We start from the raw sequence: 20,367 nt of genomic DNA, 5'->3' as shown, positions 1-20,367 counted from the left end.
TTTCCCTCTGTCTGGTTAATGACTTTGTCTCACTAAGGTTCTTTGATGATATTTCAACAGGCTACTTGGCTGTTCATGGTGTACTGAAGAAGCACGACAGACACATAGGCAGGCCAATATTTTCAAGGGTAGAAAAACTCACAGCCAGAGCACTAACCTTTTCTTTTCAAGGAAACCAGTTGGCTTGGGATTTTATCAATGAGGTTGTCCCTGGCCCTGTGCTGAGGACTCTCCCAGGCTTTCATCACACTTTTCCTGCTGGTTGCCCCTTATGAGGGATGTGGTCATGGCTACTACCTTCCTAAGGGTATTTGCTACAGTCCTCCTTCCCTGCCCTTTCTTGAGTCCTCATAGCCACAGAATCAGATCTAGACGAGGCTTCAGGCTTTGCCTCATTAACCCCCCCTTGGGCAGAAGCACCTGGGCTGGGATGAGCTATCTGCCCAGGGTCACATGGAGAATCCATGTGGTCAAGGCTAGAACCCCAGTTTCGCTCATGCTGGTACATGCCCTTTCCTGCCTCTCTTCTGCAGCATCTTTTGGTTCAGGCCATTTCTGTATCCTTTGCCCTAAGCTGCAGTCTCCATGGACAAAAGGGGCTTTGTGTACCTTTGCTCCTCTCTCCCTTTTCGTTCAACTTCAGGACTTCATCAGGGTCACAGATGAGAAAGAAGTTTGAAACAATTCCTTATTATTCTACTCTAAAAGTGTTGGTGTGTTCATGTAGGTCTACTTTCCTAAGGGGGAGAAAAGACCATTGAGGAGAATGCCTTGGATTACCAAATAGATTCAGATATACCAGCCTCTCTCTAAAGCCACCTTACACTTTCTACTCACCAGATAACAGCATTTGCTAACCTTTTGGGTAACAGTCTCCTATCTTATCTTGGGTCAGCCCTGGAGATAAATATCATCATTGTTATTTTTAGACTCAAAGTTGAATACATAGAAAAGTTCAGAATTTTGTCTAGGATCATACAGCTAAGAACAAGGCCCCATGAACCTAAACCTCCAGTCTGACTCCAGATACCTAGAGTTTCACCAACACATCATAAGTATATAGACTAACTACACCTAAGTGCTTTGAAGTTTACCTATGGTCTTAACATTGTTTTCATTATGGTATATGATTACTACATAAAAGACAGGAGCATCCGATGTTGCGGAATATCTAGGGTTCAGCTCAGTTCTGATTTGCCATCCAATTGAAAGAAGCTTTCATTAGGTAGGAGGTAAGTTTATAAATTCTGGATGCCCCAGGACCATCAGAGACATATGGTTTTGAATAGATATCAGAATAGTGACTAGTGAGTGTTTAACTCACTATCCACAAAATGTGCTAGTCCACGAAGTGCCAAAGGCAGGGAGTAGATGAATCACAATTGTTGCTACAGTGATGTTACTATAGTGAAATACCTGAAGGGCCTATATTATAAAAAAAATGAGGTAGCTCTATGATAGAGTGTTGGCCTATCAGACACAATCCCTACTATCTACCTACCCTAATTAATTAATTAAAATAAACAAATGAGTTATACTTAATAACTTACAGTTTGGGAGCCCGGAACTCTTAAGATTGGGCAGCCCCATTCATTTGTTCTCTGGTTATGGTCTACTGTTGAGTAGTTGAAGAAGTGAGAAATCACATTCTGAAACAGAAAGCCAAAGGGGGATTGAGGAGTCTGCCTTGCTTTTACAGATACCTTTCCAAAGAACTAACGCAGGGCACAGCTTCTTACTAATGCCCATCACCCTCTGAAAACCCAAGAATCTGAGGAAGAAAAGCTACCTAGAGTCTGCCAACATGGGCCACAGAAACCCAAACCAAAAGAAATAAAAGAAACCAAGTGCCCTGTGTGTAACCTTGGGCCCTCCCCCTAGGTCTTACCAAGGCATGTCACCAGTGAGGTTCAGCGTCCCAGTGTGTGAACTGTCAATACACTCAAACCCTCTCCAGACCATGACAAGCACTCAGGGAATTTAGGAAAAACAAACAAACAACAACAAAAAAAGAACTTCACCAGTTTTATCCCTGAATTCAAAGAACCAAGTACTAAACATAAAAATAAAGAAGGTATGAAAAATAATTGCTAACATGATGTTGAATATGTTTTGGTATGAAGCTCCCCATATCCTTGTATCCTGCATCTTCAAAAAGGTCAAACTTCAGAATGATACCAGGACTGTAAACATACTGCATATGAAATGCCCACTACAGTTTGCTTTCAATCTATATTAAAAGTCACCCATAGCTAAGAAAACAATTAACATCCCTCTAGCTAAGAGTTGTAAAGATTGTTCTGCAGCTCCAACTCACAGAAAATCTTCTGCCCCTTGATCCTCTTTGAGAAAAAAAATGGCACAGTTATCTTAAAACGTACTAGCCTCTTTCAGGTCGTTTTTTATTAAGGTGACCTAGGTTTATGTTATTGGTCAGAGAACTTTGGAGGAGAATCAGAGGCCAGGAACTAATGTAAAAGGATATGTCAGAATTTAACATTCCACTCCCCATTCTGAATAATCCCTGCTTTAGTTCCATAGAGAGCCAACCTCAGGCAACGCCAGAGGTTTTATTTATTAAAATTGTCAATTCTCTGCTAATCATGGAAGCTCCTGGATGGGTAGAGGTTTGGCCTTTCTGGCAACTAGCATTTCTGACAAGACTCTCCACTTCTCAGAGTGAAATGTAACTGAACTGCGCATCAGCTAGCTATTCTTAACTCAGTGTGCCTGAGGTCGTTCTCTTGTGAGGTTTGCTTTTGTTTGGTTTTAAATTCCCATCGAGTTGATGCTAGTGCACCCATGTTAGTAATCCAACTGGGGCAAATGTCAACTCTTGGTCATCAACTCTCCCAGGTTTTGAGATATGCTAGTCTCTGCCTCCTGAAGGTAATCCCAGATCTGACTGAGCCCGACTGTGGTTTGGGCTCCTGACCCTCCATAAATGAGTTGAGTACTCTAGTCTTCTGTCCCTTCCTATCTAATTCTGAAAAGCATAGCCTGGGGACTCAGCTCCTGATCCCACTCCATTCAAGTTTTCTCGTTTATAAGCAGGTACCAGGCTGTCTTGATGCTTGGATGACGGACTGGTGAGCTTTGTTGCTCAGTGTGTGACACATACTGTGGCACATAAAGCATGGCACATATGGTATATTCTATTCCAGAGCAAATGTCATTCCAAGCTGTGGCAGTATCCTCAGTGCGTAAACTCCTTCCAATGGCCACTGCCTATCAGCCATGGTTGAACAGACCCATACAGTTGCAACTTTCTAACATTTACACTCTTGTGCTTTCCCTTCCTAACAGATCTTTTTTTTTTCTCCCCTCCTTTCTTCTTTTCCAGCAAATTTCCATTGATGAATCGGAAAATGCCGAGGTCCTAACTTTGTTGGGTTTTTTGTTTTTAATGTCCCACTGTGGTGTCTCCATGATCCCCTTCTAGTTAACCTTGTACTGTGTTCTCTGGTCTATACGTCTAGCGTCTGACTTTGTGTAGTGTGCCTTCTGGGGGTGAGCAGGGTCGGTCCTGTCTGTATTAGCAGTTCTCTCCAGAGTGTTTATCATTTGTCCTTGGATATTCCACCATTCTCCAGATAGTTTGTAAGCTGTAATAAGGTTTCAGCCATTCCCTCATCTCAACTGAGTCTCTGGTTAACGCTGGTCACTAACTTATGCCTGAAGCAGCTGATGTTAACATAAAGGAATTTTGCTTTATGTTGAGTATCTGACCCAAAGAGAAAGAATAGATTGACATTGTTGAGAAGTTGTTAAAATGTAGCAACAAACCATCAAACTCTCGTTCGTTCTCTGTGTTGACGATCCTTCCATGTTTGGGGTCCCAGGTATTTTCACAAGGCAATATCAATCAACAAAGTGCTAGATGAGACCTTCCACCCCTGATATTAGGAAACCCCGACAGCCATGGGTTGGTTCCCTTCTGAAAGATCTGCCTGTAAATGTAGAAATGAAGATATCACCCTGTGGTTCCTATACTCACCTGTCACCTTGTAGTTATAGTAACGTCCTGGAAACTGATTGATCCATGAGTAGACCTCACACTGGAGGTTTGTTTTCCTCCCCTTGTTTGTTCTGTGCATTTTACTACAGCCCTCATGATTTTAGGCTGTGGAAGATACTTGGTAAGGAGTACCAGCAAAAAAATTGATTTGGGGGGGGGGGATATTCACACATGTGCACATTATATGGTTTCATTGGCTGATGAGTAGAGTGCACTGGGATAGGATTTTATCTGATTTTTTTTTTTTTTTTGGGAATTAAACTCCCAGGATGGGCATGCTATCCAGTATCTTTTCACTTTAGTTTAATACACTCATAGTTGAAAACCCTTAATAAATGGCTTAATTATACCTAAGAAAAGTTCAGGTGCACCACAGACTTACAACCTGAAGCAACACACGTGGTTATGAATGTGGACTAGCTGTCTCAGGAATGGCATTCAGAGAGGTAAATGGCCGCTCTTTGCCCACACAGCTATAGAGTTAGGTCTTATATGTGGCTAGTTTAGTTTCTTACAGGTCTATAAGGTGAATTCTATATAAAAACCTTTGCCCTTCTTTTAATCAGACACAGCAGGTCTATACTTTAGTTAGATGTGTTTCCTAGGATGGTTGAAGGGTGAAGAAGGGGAGGACCCCTGCAGCTTCATTAATTACTTTTAGCACAATCATTTTCCCTTATTTCGTATGTAGCTTTCCCATTTTTCAATTATTTCTATGCTGGAATGTCCTGGACTGACTTAGTATGCTGATACCCTTCATTACTCTTGTTTCTTCCTTGAGTTATAAATGCCTCCCTATAAACTTCTCCCCCTGGGCTATTGAGGTTGAATTTCTATTTGCTTAAGTACAGATTAAGTCAGGGAAAGAACCCCCCCCCCCAACACACACACACACTGTGGTCTGTGTAGCATTATTAATACACCGTTTGCACCATAGTAAATCAGTTGATGTGTTTGCTTGCTCAGGATACTACTTGGTTCTCCTGGCTGGGAGTTTATTGCTTGCTTATGGAAAGATTCCACAGTTGGAGCAGGTGTGTTTATAATTATACTCTAGGAAATAGAATACTGTCTGTTTATAAAAGAAGAATGTTCTGGCAGGCGCTTAGATTCTTTGAAAATTCCCTGAGGAAGCAACTGTGGCTCCCCTCTGCGTAGTTACCCCTGGCAACCGTCAGAACCCAGGGACACCAACACCCTGTCCCTAGTCCCTCGGGGCTATTGGCTCTGGCCCTCTTCTCAGAGGTGACTGATTGGCCTTTATTATCAGCCCATTCTGGAAATTATCACAGCTCCCTGTGGTACGATTCCCCCCCCCCAACCTTCTACCAGTGTGTGCTTGGGGAAGCTGGAGTCCACAGCTGTGCTTCTACAGAGGTTTAATGAGAGCTCCTGCCAGCAAAGGATCTGGGTAGGGACGAGCCTCACACCTAACACTGAAGGCTTCTGTCCCGAGTGATCATGGTGGTGGCAGTGGGACAAATAGCAAGCATGTATGGTCCCTCCATTTTCTCATTGCGGAAGAGCCACTGCCTTTGATGGTGATAAGGACAGTTGAGTATCTCGGGGAATAGATGGCTGCAGGCAACTTGGGAGAGAGGGAAAGACCTCCTGCATGAACATCAGGACTTTGGGCAAGACGCTAAAATAAGGGTAGAGGCACAAACTTCTCATAAAGAACATGCATGTACAGGCTCTTCCCAGCTGCCCTTTAGAATAAAATTTTATTTGACACCAGGAACAGGAGGGTGTTGGTGTTTGTGTTTGCTTCTTGGCAAGAGAGAGGCAGTCTCTATCTTTACCCCTACTTGATCTTGTTCACTGGAGATAGGAGAAACAAACTAGGGGTGGATGCGGAAGTGGGGGTGGGTGGGATGGGGATAGAAAAAACTACCTGCACTGTGTGTGTGAAGCTTCACGGATTGCTACATTTGTGTGCTTGGGACTATACATCCCCCCAAATCTTGGACTGATGACAAAGGCCAGTCAGTTAGCAGAAGGGCCAGGACCACAGACAGAGTATTGGTATCCTATGGTTCTGACAGTTGCCAGGGTAACTATACAGAGGGGAGCCGCAGATGAAGATCAAGATACAGAAAGCTTCCTCACTGGCCATAAATGGACATCAGCTGATGTTAAAGATACTGATTTCTATCACTGGAAGCATCTGTTAGGTTCCAGGTACTATGTTGAGGGTTTGATACGATGTGCCTCCAAAAACATAGTATCTGCCCTGCGGGAGACTCTGCTAGAGACCAAACAAATTAATGGAAAAGTTACCCCAGCCTGTCATGCAGCATGATAGAAATACATGGAATTGTGGGAAAGTGTTATCTGGGGATTTCTCGCTATGTCAGAAGGGCAAGTAGTCACTTGAGAGGTCAGGCAAGAATGCAACGGGGAACCTCAAGGCAGGACCCACTTTTCTAAACTAGGAAGTGCCATGCCTTTTGAGAACATACTTGGGGTTTAGGCAGCAGTAGTGGATGATGGGGTGGGCCATCTAGGTTTCCTCATTTTTGTCCTTGAAACTAAGTTGTGTGTTTTTAAAAGTGTGTGCTGTAGTTCAGCAGACATGCCCATTCCTCTTCACTTAAGATGACATCCTCACTGAATTACTGTCACCCTGGTGACAGCAGGCAAGTGCAACTTTGCTTTGCTGTATTGAAACAAAACAAAACAAAACAACAGATATCCTTGTCACCCAGGGTAGCTGTAGCCTGATTTTATTTATTGTGACCTAAACTTCTCTCCCCTACAAGCTAGTGATGCCACAGACAAAAATCTCTGTAATATTCAGGATGTGTGAAGGGTGGGGGTGGGGTGGGCGTGGGGGTGCAGACGCTTAGGAATTGTTAGTTTTCACCTTCAGGGGGCGCGCTCATGACGTCCGACCCGGGTGGAGGCGTCCTACTTTCTTACATTGCTGCAAACTGCTGAGTTGGGAACCTGCCAACCCTCAGGCAGCCGTTACATAAGCCCTTTCTTTTTTTCCTGGAATTTAAGCTCACTGCTGATGTGCGACCTTCAGCAGTAATTGCCAATAAGTGCAGCAGGACTGTTTACTGTTAGACACTGGCAACCACAGAGCAAGCTCTGCTGTCAGCACACAGAAGCCACTGCGGAGTCTGCTGAGGGCCTTTTCAAATCTTTGGACTCTCTTTGTTATTGTTTCTGAGATTATTCCAGAATGACTGAAGTTGTGTAGTTGCGTCATGCCAGTTTGCATTTTTTAACTAACGGACCACACTACTGAGTTCTGATGAATCCTCTCTGTAAGATATGCATCAAAGTTCATGGGTGGAGCCATTTAATTTTTAACTTATCCTTATTTCTAAAAGCAAATGCAGTTAAAATGAGAATTGTATTTGTAGATGTGAATATTTAAAGTTGTCCATTTAAATTCAGAAAAAAAAAAACCCTTCCATCTTTGGTTCGGGGTTTTTTTGTTTGTTTGTTTTTAGATTTCTTTTCTCTCAATGAAGAGGTTTCAAAGTCTGATAAAAGATGGACCCTGACTAATGTGCTTGCAAGCCCATTCACTCTTGTTTTGTTTCCTTTTCCCAGGGTTATAAGTAGATTGAAAAGCAACTGAGTGCTGATTTAGCGAACCAGAAATGATAAATTATTTTTGATGTACTGATATATCAACCTATCATACAGGTCTTGACTTGTGTTCAACTTCTGCCAAGATGGTCCATAAATGGACATTATATTAGACAGAAAATGGTGGATGCTCAGAGGCCAGAGAGGAATTCCTGTTAAGGGCAGAAGAAGGCAAAGCCTATTCACAGCCGTACTGTGTGCTGGTCCTATAATAGACTCATGGAAAAGGGCTGGATGGAGAGAGAGAGGAGGGGGGGGGAGAGACGGGGTCGGGAGGGGTGCTGACTCAAAAGCACCAGGAATAACCTAGGACATATATAGATATCTTTTTAAGAAGTTCAAAGAGTGATAACAGACGTGCATCCCTCCATAAGAAATAGGGTACCTTGTTTATATAAAGCCCGCCCACAGGCATCTTCTCTGCACATATTACGTTACTTGGTTGACATCACAGTTATAATACTTTGATTATTGGCCTCATCCAACAAGGACATTGAGGGATCAGAAACTTGAGTTACTGTTAAAATTCTTCTTAAATGTTTGTTACTCATTTGGATCTTTGTTTCTACGAAATTATGTTTTGCTGAACATCTTTGAGAGTTCTGGGGAAACTTTTAATCAAAGGGTCAATATGGTGAAGCAGTCTGGGGCAATACTCAGTTTTCAGATTCATAACTAGACGTGTTCATCATCCACCGACCAGCTGTGATTAGAGATGCCAGCAGCATGTACTATGAGGGAGAAATAAGACCTAGAATATGTAGATCTTAAAATGTTATTCCTTAAAATGTTCACTGGAACATCACCATTCAAGTAAAGTAAATAATAATAATAATAATAATAATAAACAACTACTTCTGAGGAACTAAATTTATTTATCAAAGCCTACTCTTTACTTATATTGGCATCATATCTTATATTTACATAGCTATTCTTTTTTTTTAAGATTTATTTATTTATTATATGTAAGTACACTGTAGCTGTCTTCAGACACTCCAGAAGAGGGCGCCAGATCTCGTTACGGATGGTTGTGAGCCACCATGTGGTTGCTGGGATTAGAACTCTGGACCTTCGGAAGAGCAGTCGGGTGCTCTTACCCACTGAGCCATCTCACCAGCCCCCATAGCTATTCTTGGGACATGCATACTTTGCTTTTATGCTTATCAGAATTGCAGCTTACTTCCTTAAAAGCAGCTTATCCCCTAAGAAAGAAACTGTGACTTCATTCACTGGGGAAGGAAGTGCTGATGGAGATGAAGAAGGTATAGGATGTTGCTTGTTGTTCCTAATTATATTCCTGATTTGGCCAGGTCTCTGCCATGTCTGAAATCAAGTAGAACTTGGCCGTTAGATGTTTAAAAATAAAGTTTACTGTCAGTAGATCTTTCATTATTTGATATGTCAGCTGGAAAGAATCACGATAATGCTCCCGTTTCTGCGAACACGTGAGGAGGTGGAAGCCCAAGGAGGTACTCTGGTGACCAAAAAGGCCTCCCAGAGGGCCTCGTCACATGGCACCAGCCAGTGCTCTCACTTGTCCATGGCAATCCACCAGTAAAAAGTGCTAAAACTTGTCCTTCTAAATACTAATTCATGAGGCCTCAAAGCAGCCTCCAGGGTCCAAAAAAAGCTTCATAGGACTTTCAGGGAAAAACTAAAAAAAAAAAAAAAAAAAAAAAGCTAATTGGCTTATATTTTATTTTAAAAATCAGACTTAGTTTAAAACAAGCACAGCAGTCATCTAGGGAGGAAATACAGTGTGAAGTTCAGTGGTAGAAACATGGAAAACACGGGATCTCACATTAAGAAATAAAGACTGTACATCTGATGGCATCTGCAGAATCGGACGTGCTTCTCTGGGCAAAGAGAACTGAGGCAGAGTAGAGAATTAAACAAATAAACAGAACACGATACACCAGTTCCGGCTCTGTCTTCTTCCTTTCCCTTAGCTTTGGTGTTGGCAAGGGACTGAGGATAGCTGCTTGGGTTCCTGCAGGAAATCCCTGCCTGTAATCCTTCTGTTGTTATCATATAGAATGCACCTGACGGACGTGCCCGTGGAGCCTGGCCAACACACATGGTAGAAGGCATTACATTCATCTCAGTCTCTGGCCAAGCTAGCACGTGTGGGCAGGTGCTCTCACTCGGCTCTGATGTGTCCATTTTGTACGGAGGACAGAAAGCAACACTGTTCACACAGAGGGGGGGTGGGAGGGAGTTGTTTTCTTCTCTTTTGTTTTTGTTTTTAGCCTAAAGCAGGAGGCAGACAGACAGTAAGAGGATTGTGTTGTTATGTTAAGCGTTTTGATAGTCCACACACCTCAGCTCTGATTTTTTTTTCCCTTGCTGTGCTTTGCACTGACTTTGTCTCCCCGGAAGATGTGGCATTGGATTCCACGTGACAGGTGCTCTATCTGGGCCCGACTGAGCAGCCCCCTGAAAGTTCCTCTCTACCCTCCGTAAAACAGTTTGCTCCCATTGCTCTTGCATTTTGCCTGCTGGGATATTAAAGAAAGACAATTTTTAAAAATTGCACGATAGCAGCTTTATTACGGGAATTTTGTCCGCTGTGGTGATCTGGTTACTAACGTGGTTGCCTTGCGAGGCCCTGGAGCTCAGCACCCACCCCAGGTCTCACAGGGTCAGTCTTCAGGGCTGGCTTGTCACTGCACAGCCACCTTCTGGCTTAAGGAGAGGTGCACACTGCACAGTGTCAGAGAGCAAGCAGGGGCCAAGGTCGTATGGTTACAGCATGAGCCCTGGCTTCATTCCTTGGCTCCAGCCTGTACCTTGCACCACTCAGCCATGCTGCCGGAGCGTGACTTGGGTCCAGGGCATCCCACATAGGATCTGATAGGTATGTCTGACATTGGTTCCCTGGTTCACGCACGTGTCCTTTGGCTAGGCTCGTGGCACTATCTTCATATGGAGCAGGAGACTTTTCTAGCCACACCCTTTTTGAGCTATCCATTTACATACACAGAGAGAGAGAGAGACAGAGTTAGAGTTAGTTCATGTGTGTATCTTTTGTGTATATCTTCCTCCATAGGGAAGGGATTTTGAAATAGAGTTTGGGGTGTTTACATGGTATGGCAGGAATGGTCCCAGGAAATCTATCTGTGACACCCCTAGGGGATACATAAGGTTAAAGGTATCATGCTCAAAATTCAGAAAATCCTCTTGTCTCAGAGGTTGTAAAAGAGGATATGACATTCGGTAAGCCTCAAGCAAAGCCATCCACTGCAGGATGGGACATGGAGTGGCAGGGACAGGAGAAAACGTAAATCCATAAGCGGTTTTGGTCCCAGGGGAGTGGCAGTGAGGAGCCTTGCCAAGCCTGAGCAGTGATGCTCTCTGTCCCTTTGGTCCATCTCTGTGCCTCTCGAAGGTTCTGTTCCTGTCACAGTACAACGACCCTTCTCATTGCCCAGCAAAACCCCCATGACCAGCAGCTCTCCTTCGTGCTGAGTTAGCCCTTCAGTTTCCATACTGCTGTAACACACTACCTGGCTAAAGCAGCTTATCTGGGCGCACAGTTGACATCCCACCGTGGCTCAGAAGAGATTGGTTGTAGCTATGGTAGATGCTCTCCAGATCACATTGTACCACGAATCAGAAGTAGCAGGGATGAATGCTGGAGTTTAGCTGACTTCTTCCTTTCACCCTATTTACTCAGTATGAGATGGTTCCACTCAGAACTAGGGCAGGTCTTCTCAGGTAAACCTGAAAGTGCCTTCTCAGACACCCAGAAGTATATCTTCTGGGCGATCTGCAGTCTAGTCATTTTGATGGTAAAAAAAAATTATAATCATCACAGTGATATTATTCTATTTTCTAACATTAAACCTGTATCTTTTATCAGTCATCTTTCCCACCACATTCCATTTACTTTAAACATCAAGTGGTTGGTCCTGTCAACAGCCCAGCCCCATGTAACGGGTGATTCAGTGAAATCGCCTGTCTGTGACCTTCCTCTCTGTGTTTTTGTCCTTCAGTGTTGGTCTGCAGACTTCTCTGTGGTCTATAAAATGCAAATGCCATGACTAACATGCTTCATTTTACTCCCAACTAGCTGCCACAGGCACCGGAAGCTGAGAACTCCACAGAGGTGTGTTGCCCACCTGCATTTGCAAATATAGCAAATCTGGGTGCTTTTGAGTTGTCCCAGTCCAGTGTGCGCATTGTCTTGACGAGCCGTCCGTTCTGGCATTGGGCAGGGGAGGGAAGACTGTGTAGCAGGCTGGGGACTGATCCGCTGCTGCTTTGGGGGTAGAAAGTCCTCTGACAGTGGAGCCAGACTAAGCAAGCTCCAGGTGAGAGGATGCACCATTGGAGGGCTTCACTCTTAACCCTTTTCCGTCTGGACCTGAGAAAATCTGGCGTGTTAAGATCATTTCTGCTGTTGTACGGAACTGACTTCAGATCCTGTGCAAAGATCACGCACTTTTGAAAATCTAGGCAAGAATCTCTAGTTTTCATAGAAACCACCAAGAAAGTTGCACAAGGCAGTGTTTTCTGCTCCATCCTTCACAGTCACCAGCTATGCTGGCTAAATGAACGACCAGAATTGATTCAAGTGAGTAAGATCAGAGAAACTGTTAGGGCAGGCGTGTTTCCAGGTGTGAAAGCTTGCTGTCAGAAACTGTGGTAGATTGCAGGAGTTCAGGCTGAAATGAAAGGTGCTTCGTTGGAGAGCAGTTGATCAGAAGTGAGAAAAATCAAACACAAACGATAGAGCCCCTGAGGTGCAATGGGGATATTTTCCCGGGATAGGCCTGTCATATTCTAATCAGAGCTCGCCACTAGCAGTTTTGATTAGAATCCCCATCTATTGGTGGCTTAGGGAGAGCTGTGGTCTCCTGTATGTGTCTGATCCATGCTGTATGTTTCAGTGTCCTTACGCATGTGCTGTTCAATACTGCATGTATGAAATCATAAGGAGCTGCCCGGTTGAGTCTTGCTTTACAGCCCCTTTTGGGTTAATATAACAGCATATCCTATAGAATTACCATTCATTATCTTTGGAAAAACAATTGGCCCAAAAGCTCACTTGAAACAGTGTCGTGGGAGGTAGGATCGGGATGCCGGTTAAGTAGAATCTAAAGTATTCATCATACCTTGGGAGAGAAACCACAAAACGAGAGAATTCTTTTATGTAACCTTGACTGTATATGAGCTCACAATGTATTTTGTTTGTGACTGATGCTGAAGATGGTAGTGTTTCCTTAGTGCCATACTTAAAATGGAATTTCTGCATGCTTAGCAGGAGCTTGAACCAAGTCCACCCCTGAGGCAACTGGAAGACCATAAAAGGGTATGTAGCCTTGAGTCTCTCGGGTTGGGAGCTGATGGCTGGAACTCCCCCCCCCCCCCGCCCCCTCCCCCCAGCCACACAACTACGATTTAAAGACAGCTTCTGTAGGTGTTGCTATTGTCCAAACATGAATCGGCTTAGGACCGATCATCTGCTGTATAGAGGTGAAGCTAACTGGCAGTTCTGTTATCTACCTGAACAGAACTCTGTACAACCAAGGTGCAAACAATAACCAAGTGAGCACCTCACACCCTCCTTCCCTGAGATGGTTTTCTAAATAGGTGATGGGAGAGCTTTGTGCTTCTGTAGTGACTAGTGATCCTTCCAGCTGGCTCACAGTAAACACAAAGGCATAGTGTCGACAGATCGGAATTACACCACCCAGCTAACTGTGAGTGTGCTAACTTCCTCCTTTTCCCTTCAGCCAGTTTTTTACCTGTGCAAGTGTGTGTCCCAACAAACACATGCAAATTCTCATCATTGGATTGTTCGTAGGTGCACAGACTTCATAGTTGGCTATTGTTATTTAATGTTACATCTCAGCCTTGGGTGGGCAAGGAAAGCTAAGGCTTTGAACACTAGGAGTCACATAAAGCTCCCCCAAATTAGGAAAGGGTTTGTCATTTTTCGTTCTTCGAAAAGGAACAAAATAAATGTATGTTTGCATAGATTCTTAGAAGAGGAATGTGCCTAGGACAAGGGATTGATACTTTCTTACAATGCTGGCTATGTATTGTCAAAGAATTTTCTAGAATATCTCACATATACATATACATGTACACACACACATGTATGCATGAACTTGCTGACCAGCATTGGTTTTTCACATTATCCATTTCTAGAGAAGCTGGGCATCTCGGTTTTATTAGAACTTATTCAGTATTGTGCAAGACATATATATATTCCCCTGTGTCAGTTTTGAACAAAGTATAAGTTATCCCAATGGCAAGGTCTTTACTCCCGTGCCACAAGTTAGGAAAGTTGAACCTCAGAAGTTTAGCATATTACTCAAGGTCACAGGATTAGAAACCTGGTCTTTGTAAAGGCTGCCATGGGGTTCTGGGCATTTGTGTCATGAAGAGTTTATTTCTGAGATAAATGGGTTAGATACCTATGCCCTGTTCACATCCAACCCCTCCCCTGTCCCTCTGTCTTTCAGATTTTGTTCTGTTTTCCTGCCTTGATAGAGAAGTAAGTTTTGTGATTTCTGCAGCTAAGAAATAGTTTACAGGAAGTTTACATTTAGGCCAAATTTGGAACATGATACCCCTCTAACAGACTGTATGCCCTGCGGCTCACTGACTAGGGGCACATTACACTTACATCCTTTCCAGGATTTTGCCAACTAGTGAAGAATTATTCTATACCTTAGAAAAAGGTACCCACCCATCCTTCATGCCCTAAGCTTCTCAAGGGACTCAGCATCAAACAACAACAACAACAACAAATCATTGGTATTAGAATCAGATGCAGTTCTCCTTGGCTGGGTATTAGCTGTCTAATTTGTATGTTATTTCACATTCCTTTGCCCTGGTTTCTCCCACTATACAGTGGGAATGACACTAGTCTCTGTTCCTTAGTACAGTAACACTGAGCCATGCACATAAAGCACTAAGCCCAGTGGCTGAAGTGTTTGAGAGTTTCACATTGCTTTTAACCTAGCAGTTTGAAATGCTTGAGTGATTTTGTAGACAGCAAGGTTAAGAAAAGGGAGAGGTTTTTTTGTTTTTCTTTCCTTTTTGTTTGTTTTAATTCAGGTGCTGTTGTAAGTACTAAGATGTGAGAGGCTCAAGGTCTAAGAGGTGATCTTGCCTAAAGCACGAGCTCTTTTAGTGCTTGGAACCGAGGAACCCAAAAGGCCATCTCCATCTCTTTTGGAAGCACTGCATTGACTCTTGGGTACCTTGCTCAACACATAGCTATATTCCCACTCAGCTCATTAGCAGCTCAGCAGGACAGGAGCGCAGGACTGATGTGTGCCCATTATCATTATCTAACACGACACTTACTACAAATGAAACTTCCTCTGAAGTTTTGTTTTCCTCCATCCTAGGTAATACTTACTATGTGTAGAATTTCTTACCTGAGGACAAATGTCTGGTATTTGTCTTCATGCTCTAGATGCCATGGGGGAAGCGAGGAGGGAGAAAAAAGATCTATACTCCTACAGCTCAGGGCCAGAGCTGCAGTGACAGTGCCGGGAAATCTCTGTCTTCTCCTTTGCAGTTAGTTGCTGTAGCCTGGTACCTGGCAAACAGCTTAGTGCTCGATGTTGAGTAATTCCAACCAAGATGATTAGGAAGGCTTTTCTCTAAAGATTTTAACTTTGCCTAAATTAAAACAGTGGCTCAGAAAAACACTAGAGATTTACATAACTTTTGATAATGTTAATTCACAATCCTCTCCTGTCCCCTTTTATCCAGAATCCTATCTTATTTCTGTACAGAAAAACAAAGCAACTTCAATACATTATTTAAGAATAAGCCAAAACAATTCCTACCCGCTCTGTTCTTTCTATATATTTACATTTCTCTGTGTGTGCATGTGCATGCACACAAACACACACACAAACACACACACACACTCATTGATGTGAGATTAATATATACCACAAATCGTATAATAAGAATGGGGAAAGTTTGTGGGTGGAATGTGTTCTACAGCCTCCCTCAATAATGAGCACATTTCATGATATTATGGGGGAAAGTGTACCATTTGATGCATCTGTTGCTATGGTAACTGCTAGGGTTTTTCTGTCGAGGAGAGGCAGGATGCAAATGTGCAGTCCCTCTGTATCACTTGGGCATCCGGGCTGCATAAACACAGACTTCCTGTGCAGAGCCCACATGTTCCCTTCTTCTTCACCTTCTGCCTGAGTGATGGCAAACAGACCCCAGTGCTGCTGCTCCCAACCCCCAAATCAAGAGTTGAAAAGAAAACAAGCCTGGGAGGCGAAAGCCTGAGGCCTCTGGTCCAAAGTGGAACTGCTGTGTAAAGGTCAGGTGTGCACATTTGCTGACTGCCTCCCATCGCTTTTCTTCTGATTTGACCACTCAGCTCAGCTGTCTTCCTGACTCTTCTCTTGATGGCAACATAGATGGGCTGAGAGCACGGTGGCAGATCGGAGGTGTCTTCACAGCTGCGAGGGGATCTAGTCAGAGGCTTCTGAGCCTTTGCATAGGTTCTGCCTTTCCCCAGACTCTTCTCACTCAAACTGGTAGCATACTTTATGTCAGGCTCCTTTTAAACAGGGGTTATATTTAATCTTTCATTCAGCTCAGAGGTAACCTGTCTTCCCCATTTCTTTCTTCTTGGATATTTCTTTCGAATTTATTTTCTCCCAGAGTCAGCTTTTAAGTCCCCGGTTTCCCAGTGACAGCTTTGGGGAATGCTGATTGGCTTGTCCAAGCCCCTGGGATAGTCAAAGCTGCATCTTTCTATCAAGATGGGGTTTTCTGAGCCGTGAAACAGCTCGGTACCGGAACTGTTTCTCCCTAGCAGGGCATTTCATTTTGAAAGCACTTTAAACACTGCAAGTGACTTCCTTGCTGGAAACCGTCTTGGTATTATGGACTTTCTGGTGGTCCAGGTGGAAAATGAGTCTCATAAGCAGACAGGAGAAAATGCTCTCCCATTTGGGGGAAGGGGGATGGAGAAGGGAAAATTGAGGTTTTGGGGTTCCACCCCCCCCCATTTCCTGCACATTCATGTAAAAAATCAGCACCAGGCTTGTAGCACCTTCCTCTCTCCTGGTTTGCTTCATCCATGTTTGTCCCTGTGGGTTCCGGCATAAATTAACAAAGGAGATAAATGTGGCAGCATAGCCCTAGTGATTGATAGACTTTTCCAGTTGGCAGGATCCAGGCTTCTGCCTTTTCCCTTTCTTCCCTGGCTGCCTGCTTCTCTCAGGACAACCCCCCCCCCCAATCTGTTCCCCCCTCCAGCTTGTTTCACAACCCTTCCCCCAGTCCCAGACCTATTCTCAGCACTTCTTAACAAATCACTTTAAATTCTACTGACTCATGCTTCAGTTCCAGGTCTCCTCAGAGCTCTTGACTATTTTAGAGACCTGCTAGTTCTCAGCACCTCCCTCTGCCAGACTCCCCACGCCTCTCTCTTGCTACCCTGGAGGAACTCCAGGCCATACTACTTTGCCCCTAGGAAACAGTCTCTGGGAAATGTACAGTCGGTGGTCCAGGACTCCCTTAGCACTGGGATGGGAACGGTGTTAGAGCTGAGAGTAAGCTCACCCCTGAATGCTGCATGCATCCTAGTGTGGCAGAAGAAGTCAGATTGCTTCTGTCAGAGTTCTAAGAAAGGGTCATTATGTCCATACTCCGGGGTTTTGTTAATGATTATATTTTTAAGCTTTTCATTAGGAAAACCTTGAAATACATATTAAAGGAATAGGAAGAGTTTGGGGAACTATCTATAACTCAACTTCATCTATCAGCTCCTGCTCATTCTTACCTCTTCTGTCTCTTCCTTATTTCTCTTTTTCTTGTGCTATTTTTAAGCAAATCATGGTGGCGGTTCGTGCATATTGCTTACTTTTGATCTGTGTATCTCGCACTTATCCAGCTTTCTCAACGTTCCTAATGCAGCCTCTTAAAAATGTTCCTCCTGCTGTAGTGACCCCCAACCATCAAATTATTTTCATTGCTTCATAACCATAATGTTGCTACTGCTACAATTATGAATCATAAGCATCTGTGTTTTCCAATGGTCTTAGGGGACCCCTGTGAAAGGGTCATTTGACCCCCAAAGGGGTCATGACCCACGGGTTTGGAACCACTGCCTATTTCCCGTATCATCCTTCTCTGTCGTCACCATGTGGCCCCATCAGCCGTCTTTGTAAGAAAGGCTTGCTGTCAACTGTCATATCAGCTTACACTCTTACTGTAAGATCTTATTGCTTCTTGGGCCAGGCATCATGTCACACATCTTTAACCCCAGCACTTGGAAAGTAGACAGAAGGACCCAGAATTCAAGATAATCTTTGACTACAGAGTGAGGTTAAAGCCACCCTTCTGTTACACACTGCCTCCAATACGGTTCCCCTTCTTCACACCCTCAGGAATAAACCTGGTGCCTGGGTAGCATTTTTTTTTTAATATACTGCTATGTGGAAGCTGACCTGTAAAATTTGCAGTTTGCCCAAATTTTATCAGCTTAACCCAAAGGGCTTTTCATTTGTTTTTTTGTGGCTGCTAGTTGCCCTTCCGAATTACTGTTCTGTCTTTACCATTGTGTGAGGGGGTACTTCAGAATTTAATAGTGTAGATTGACACCAATTCTTCAATAAATAAATTAAATAAATAAATAAACCATGTTCTGTTCCCTGAGAAAATATTGGAAGTTGACTTCAAAGTTTCTTAAATGCTTTTTATTAATCTCTTTTTTTTTCCACTGAGTGAAACTCGGTTGAATATACCTGAATATCCTGTGTATGTGTGTGGGGTTTTTTCTTCAATTTAAATATTAATCACTCAATTATGCTTTAAATTTGAAATCTGATTTCATTATCCTGTTTAAATTAGGGTGAGGCACTCCGGCAAATTTTGGTCAACCGTTACTATGGAAACATCAGACCTTCAGGAAGAAGAGAGAGCCTTACCAGCTTTGGCAATGGCCCACTATCACCAGGAGGACCCAGCAAGCCTGGGGGAGGAGGTAGGCTCCGTGCTGTGCTAAGGAGCATCTTGTGTGAACTGAGCATGTCACAAGGAGCTGTCTGCTTTTGCTTGAAGTTGAAACTTAGATATATGGAAGTTTTTTTGGTTTTCTTTGTTTCTGAATTTGTTTCTCTTTGTTGTTGTAACTTCTTTTGTGTTTGGATGAAACATCGGTGTGCTACATGAACATGTTTCCCTATAGCATAGCATTTCTAAGCAGGTATGTTTTCCATACATCCTTTGTTGTTCTTCCCCAAGCCGTGACCCTCTTGCTGATACTCAGATGATGTGGGAAGCTAGATTTCACTGTCTGTTGTCCTGTGCTCATTAGGAGCTGTGCTTACCCATAAGCTGATGAGGATGATGGCAGGCAAGATGGTGAAAGCTAGCATTTATTATGTGCCTGCTGAATGCTCTGAGGGCTTTCCCAAACACTCTGCAAGCTACCCCTTTACAGGACAAATACTGTTTTTTGGCATAGTTTAACAGAAAAACAAAAGTCTATTTCAAACCCCACACACACACAAAGTTCATACCAAATATATATATGTCACCCAGTGCTCAAGACACAAAAGTGAGTTGTCGAGATATAATTTTGGGGTTGTGGTATTATGGGGCAGATTCAGATCCTTAGGAAGTTCCATGCAATACACAAAAGACATATTGTTTAGGTGAAAGCGATGGCTCTATAATTAAAAGCACTTCTCGCACACGTAGAGGACCCAGATTTATTTAGTTCCTAACATTCATGGTAGCACACAGCCATCTGTAACTTTAGTTCCAGGGGATCCAATACACTCTTCAAACACCTTAGGACACAAGGCATCCTTGTGGTGCACTTAAGTAGTACAGTCAGGTTAAAACCCTCACACACATAAAATAAAACACATCTGATGTCTTTATAATCCTGGTATTTAATGCTCTTATCCTAGCACCTTGTGGGGAGGGTGCTTGGCTTTCCTCTAATGAGAACCTGAGGTCTGTCTGGTTCGAAGGGCTTTGCAGGTTTCAGTGATGGAGCAGTTCCCGGACACTCAAGAGATGGCACTCGTCTTCTCAGACCCCCCATAGCCCATGATTCTTGCAGGACCATTTCTCAGGCCACAGCTCACAACTGTTTCTCTGTATCATCTGAGATGGGTTTTTGACAGATTCTTGAGGGAACTGGAAGGTATCTCAATGGGGAAAAGCGTCCATATAGTCTGCCTTACAGCTCTGGCAGCTGGTGCACAGGTCTTAGGACTGCAGTGGAAGTAGCACCTCTGTTGAGCTCTGGACAGAAGGAGTGATAGATGGGGTTTTGCATTCTGGAGTTAATCAGTCCCCATTTCTATGTTTTCTTGTTTCAGTTATTATTAATAATAACTGAAGACATGTTCTTAAATATGAACTTTCCAAAAATAATCAGAAACCATCCCACTGAGTGCCATGGGCCCCTTCTTCTTCACTGATTCATCTTGTCTTTAGAGCTGTGAAGAGGGGGACTTCGTTTGTTCACACCTCCCCTTCCCCCAGCTCTTGACTTCATGCCAAGCACTGCCTTAATACTTGGTGAATAAATGAATGAATGAATGATGTCAAAGAAGGAGTTTGTTAGAAAGAAGGCCAGTGGTGATTGTTTTAGGTAAAGCTTTTCCAGGAAGAGTCTTAAGAGATGTTTCCTTTTGATTTGACTCTTAAACAAATTATGCCCCAAGTCTTTGTATTTTAAGATACCATATTGGCTGAATGGTTTGGGGTCACTTGATGAAAAT

General features: G+C 43.4%; 1 protein-coding gene across 15 annotated transcripts in view; it reads left to right on the top strand.

The window, feature by feature from the left end:
- Positions 1–20,367, top strand: part of Itpr1 (inositol 1,4,5-trisphosphate receptor type 1) — a 338,511-nt gene that overhangs the window by 211,161 nt on the left and 106,983 nt on the right. For 4 of the 15 annotated variants that reach the window (XM_029478979.2, XM_029478982.2, XM_029478978.2 and 1 more), the window contains 4 exons: positions 3,344–3,376; positions 11,697–11,732; positions 12,888–12,938; positions 18,479–18,611. In XM_029478979.2, the coding sequence (XP_029334839.1) occupies positions 3,344–3,376; positions 11,697–11,732; positions 12,888–12,938; positions 18,479–18,611 (253 nt within the window). The remainder of the gene's footprint in view (positions 1–3,343; positions 3,377–11,696; positions 11,733–12,887; positions 12,939–18,478; positions 18,612–20,367) is intronic. The other 11 variants (XM_029478987.2, XM_029478986.2, XM_029478985.2 and 8 more) reach the window with 6 other exon arrangements.

The sequence above is a fragment of the Mus caroli genome, unplaced genomic scaffold (assembly GCF_978045245.1).
Source record: "Mus caroli unplaced genomic scaffold, Mus_caroli_1 scaffold_7, whole genome shotgun sequence".
NCBI classification, from domain to species: Eukaryota; Metazoa; Chordata; class Mammalia; order Rodentia; family Muridae; genus Mus; species Mus caroli.
The sequence above is the reverse complement of the archived record's forward strand: the minus strand, read 5'-3'. Positions and strand labels throughout refer to the sequence as shown.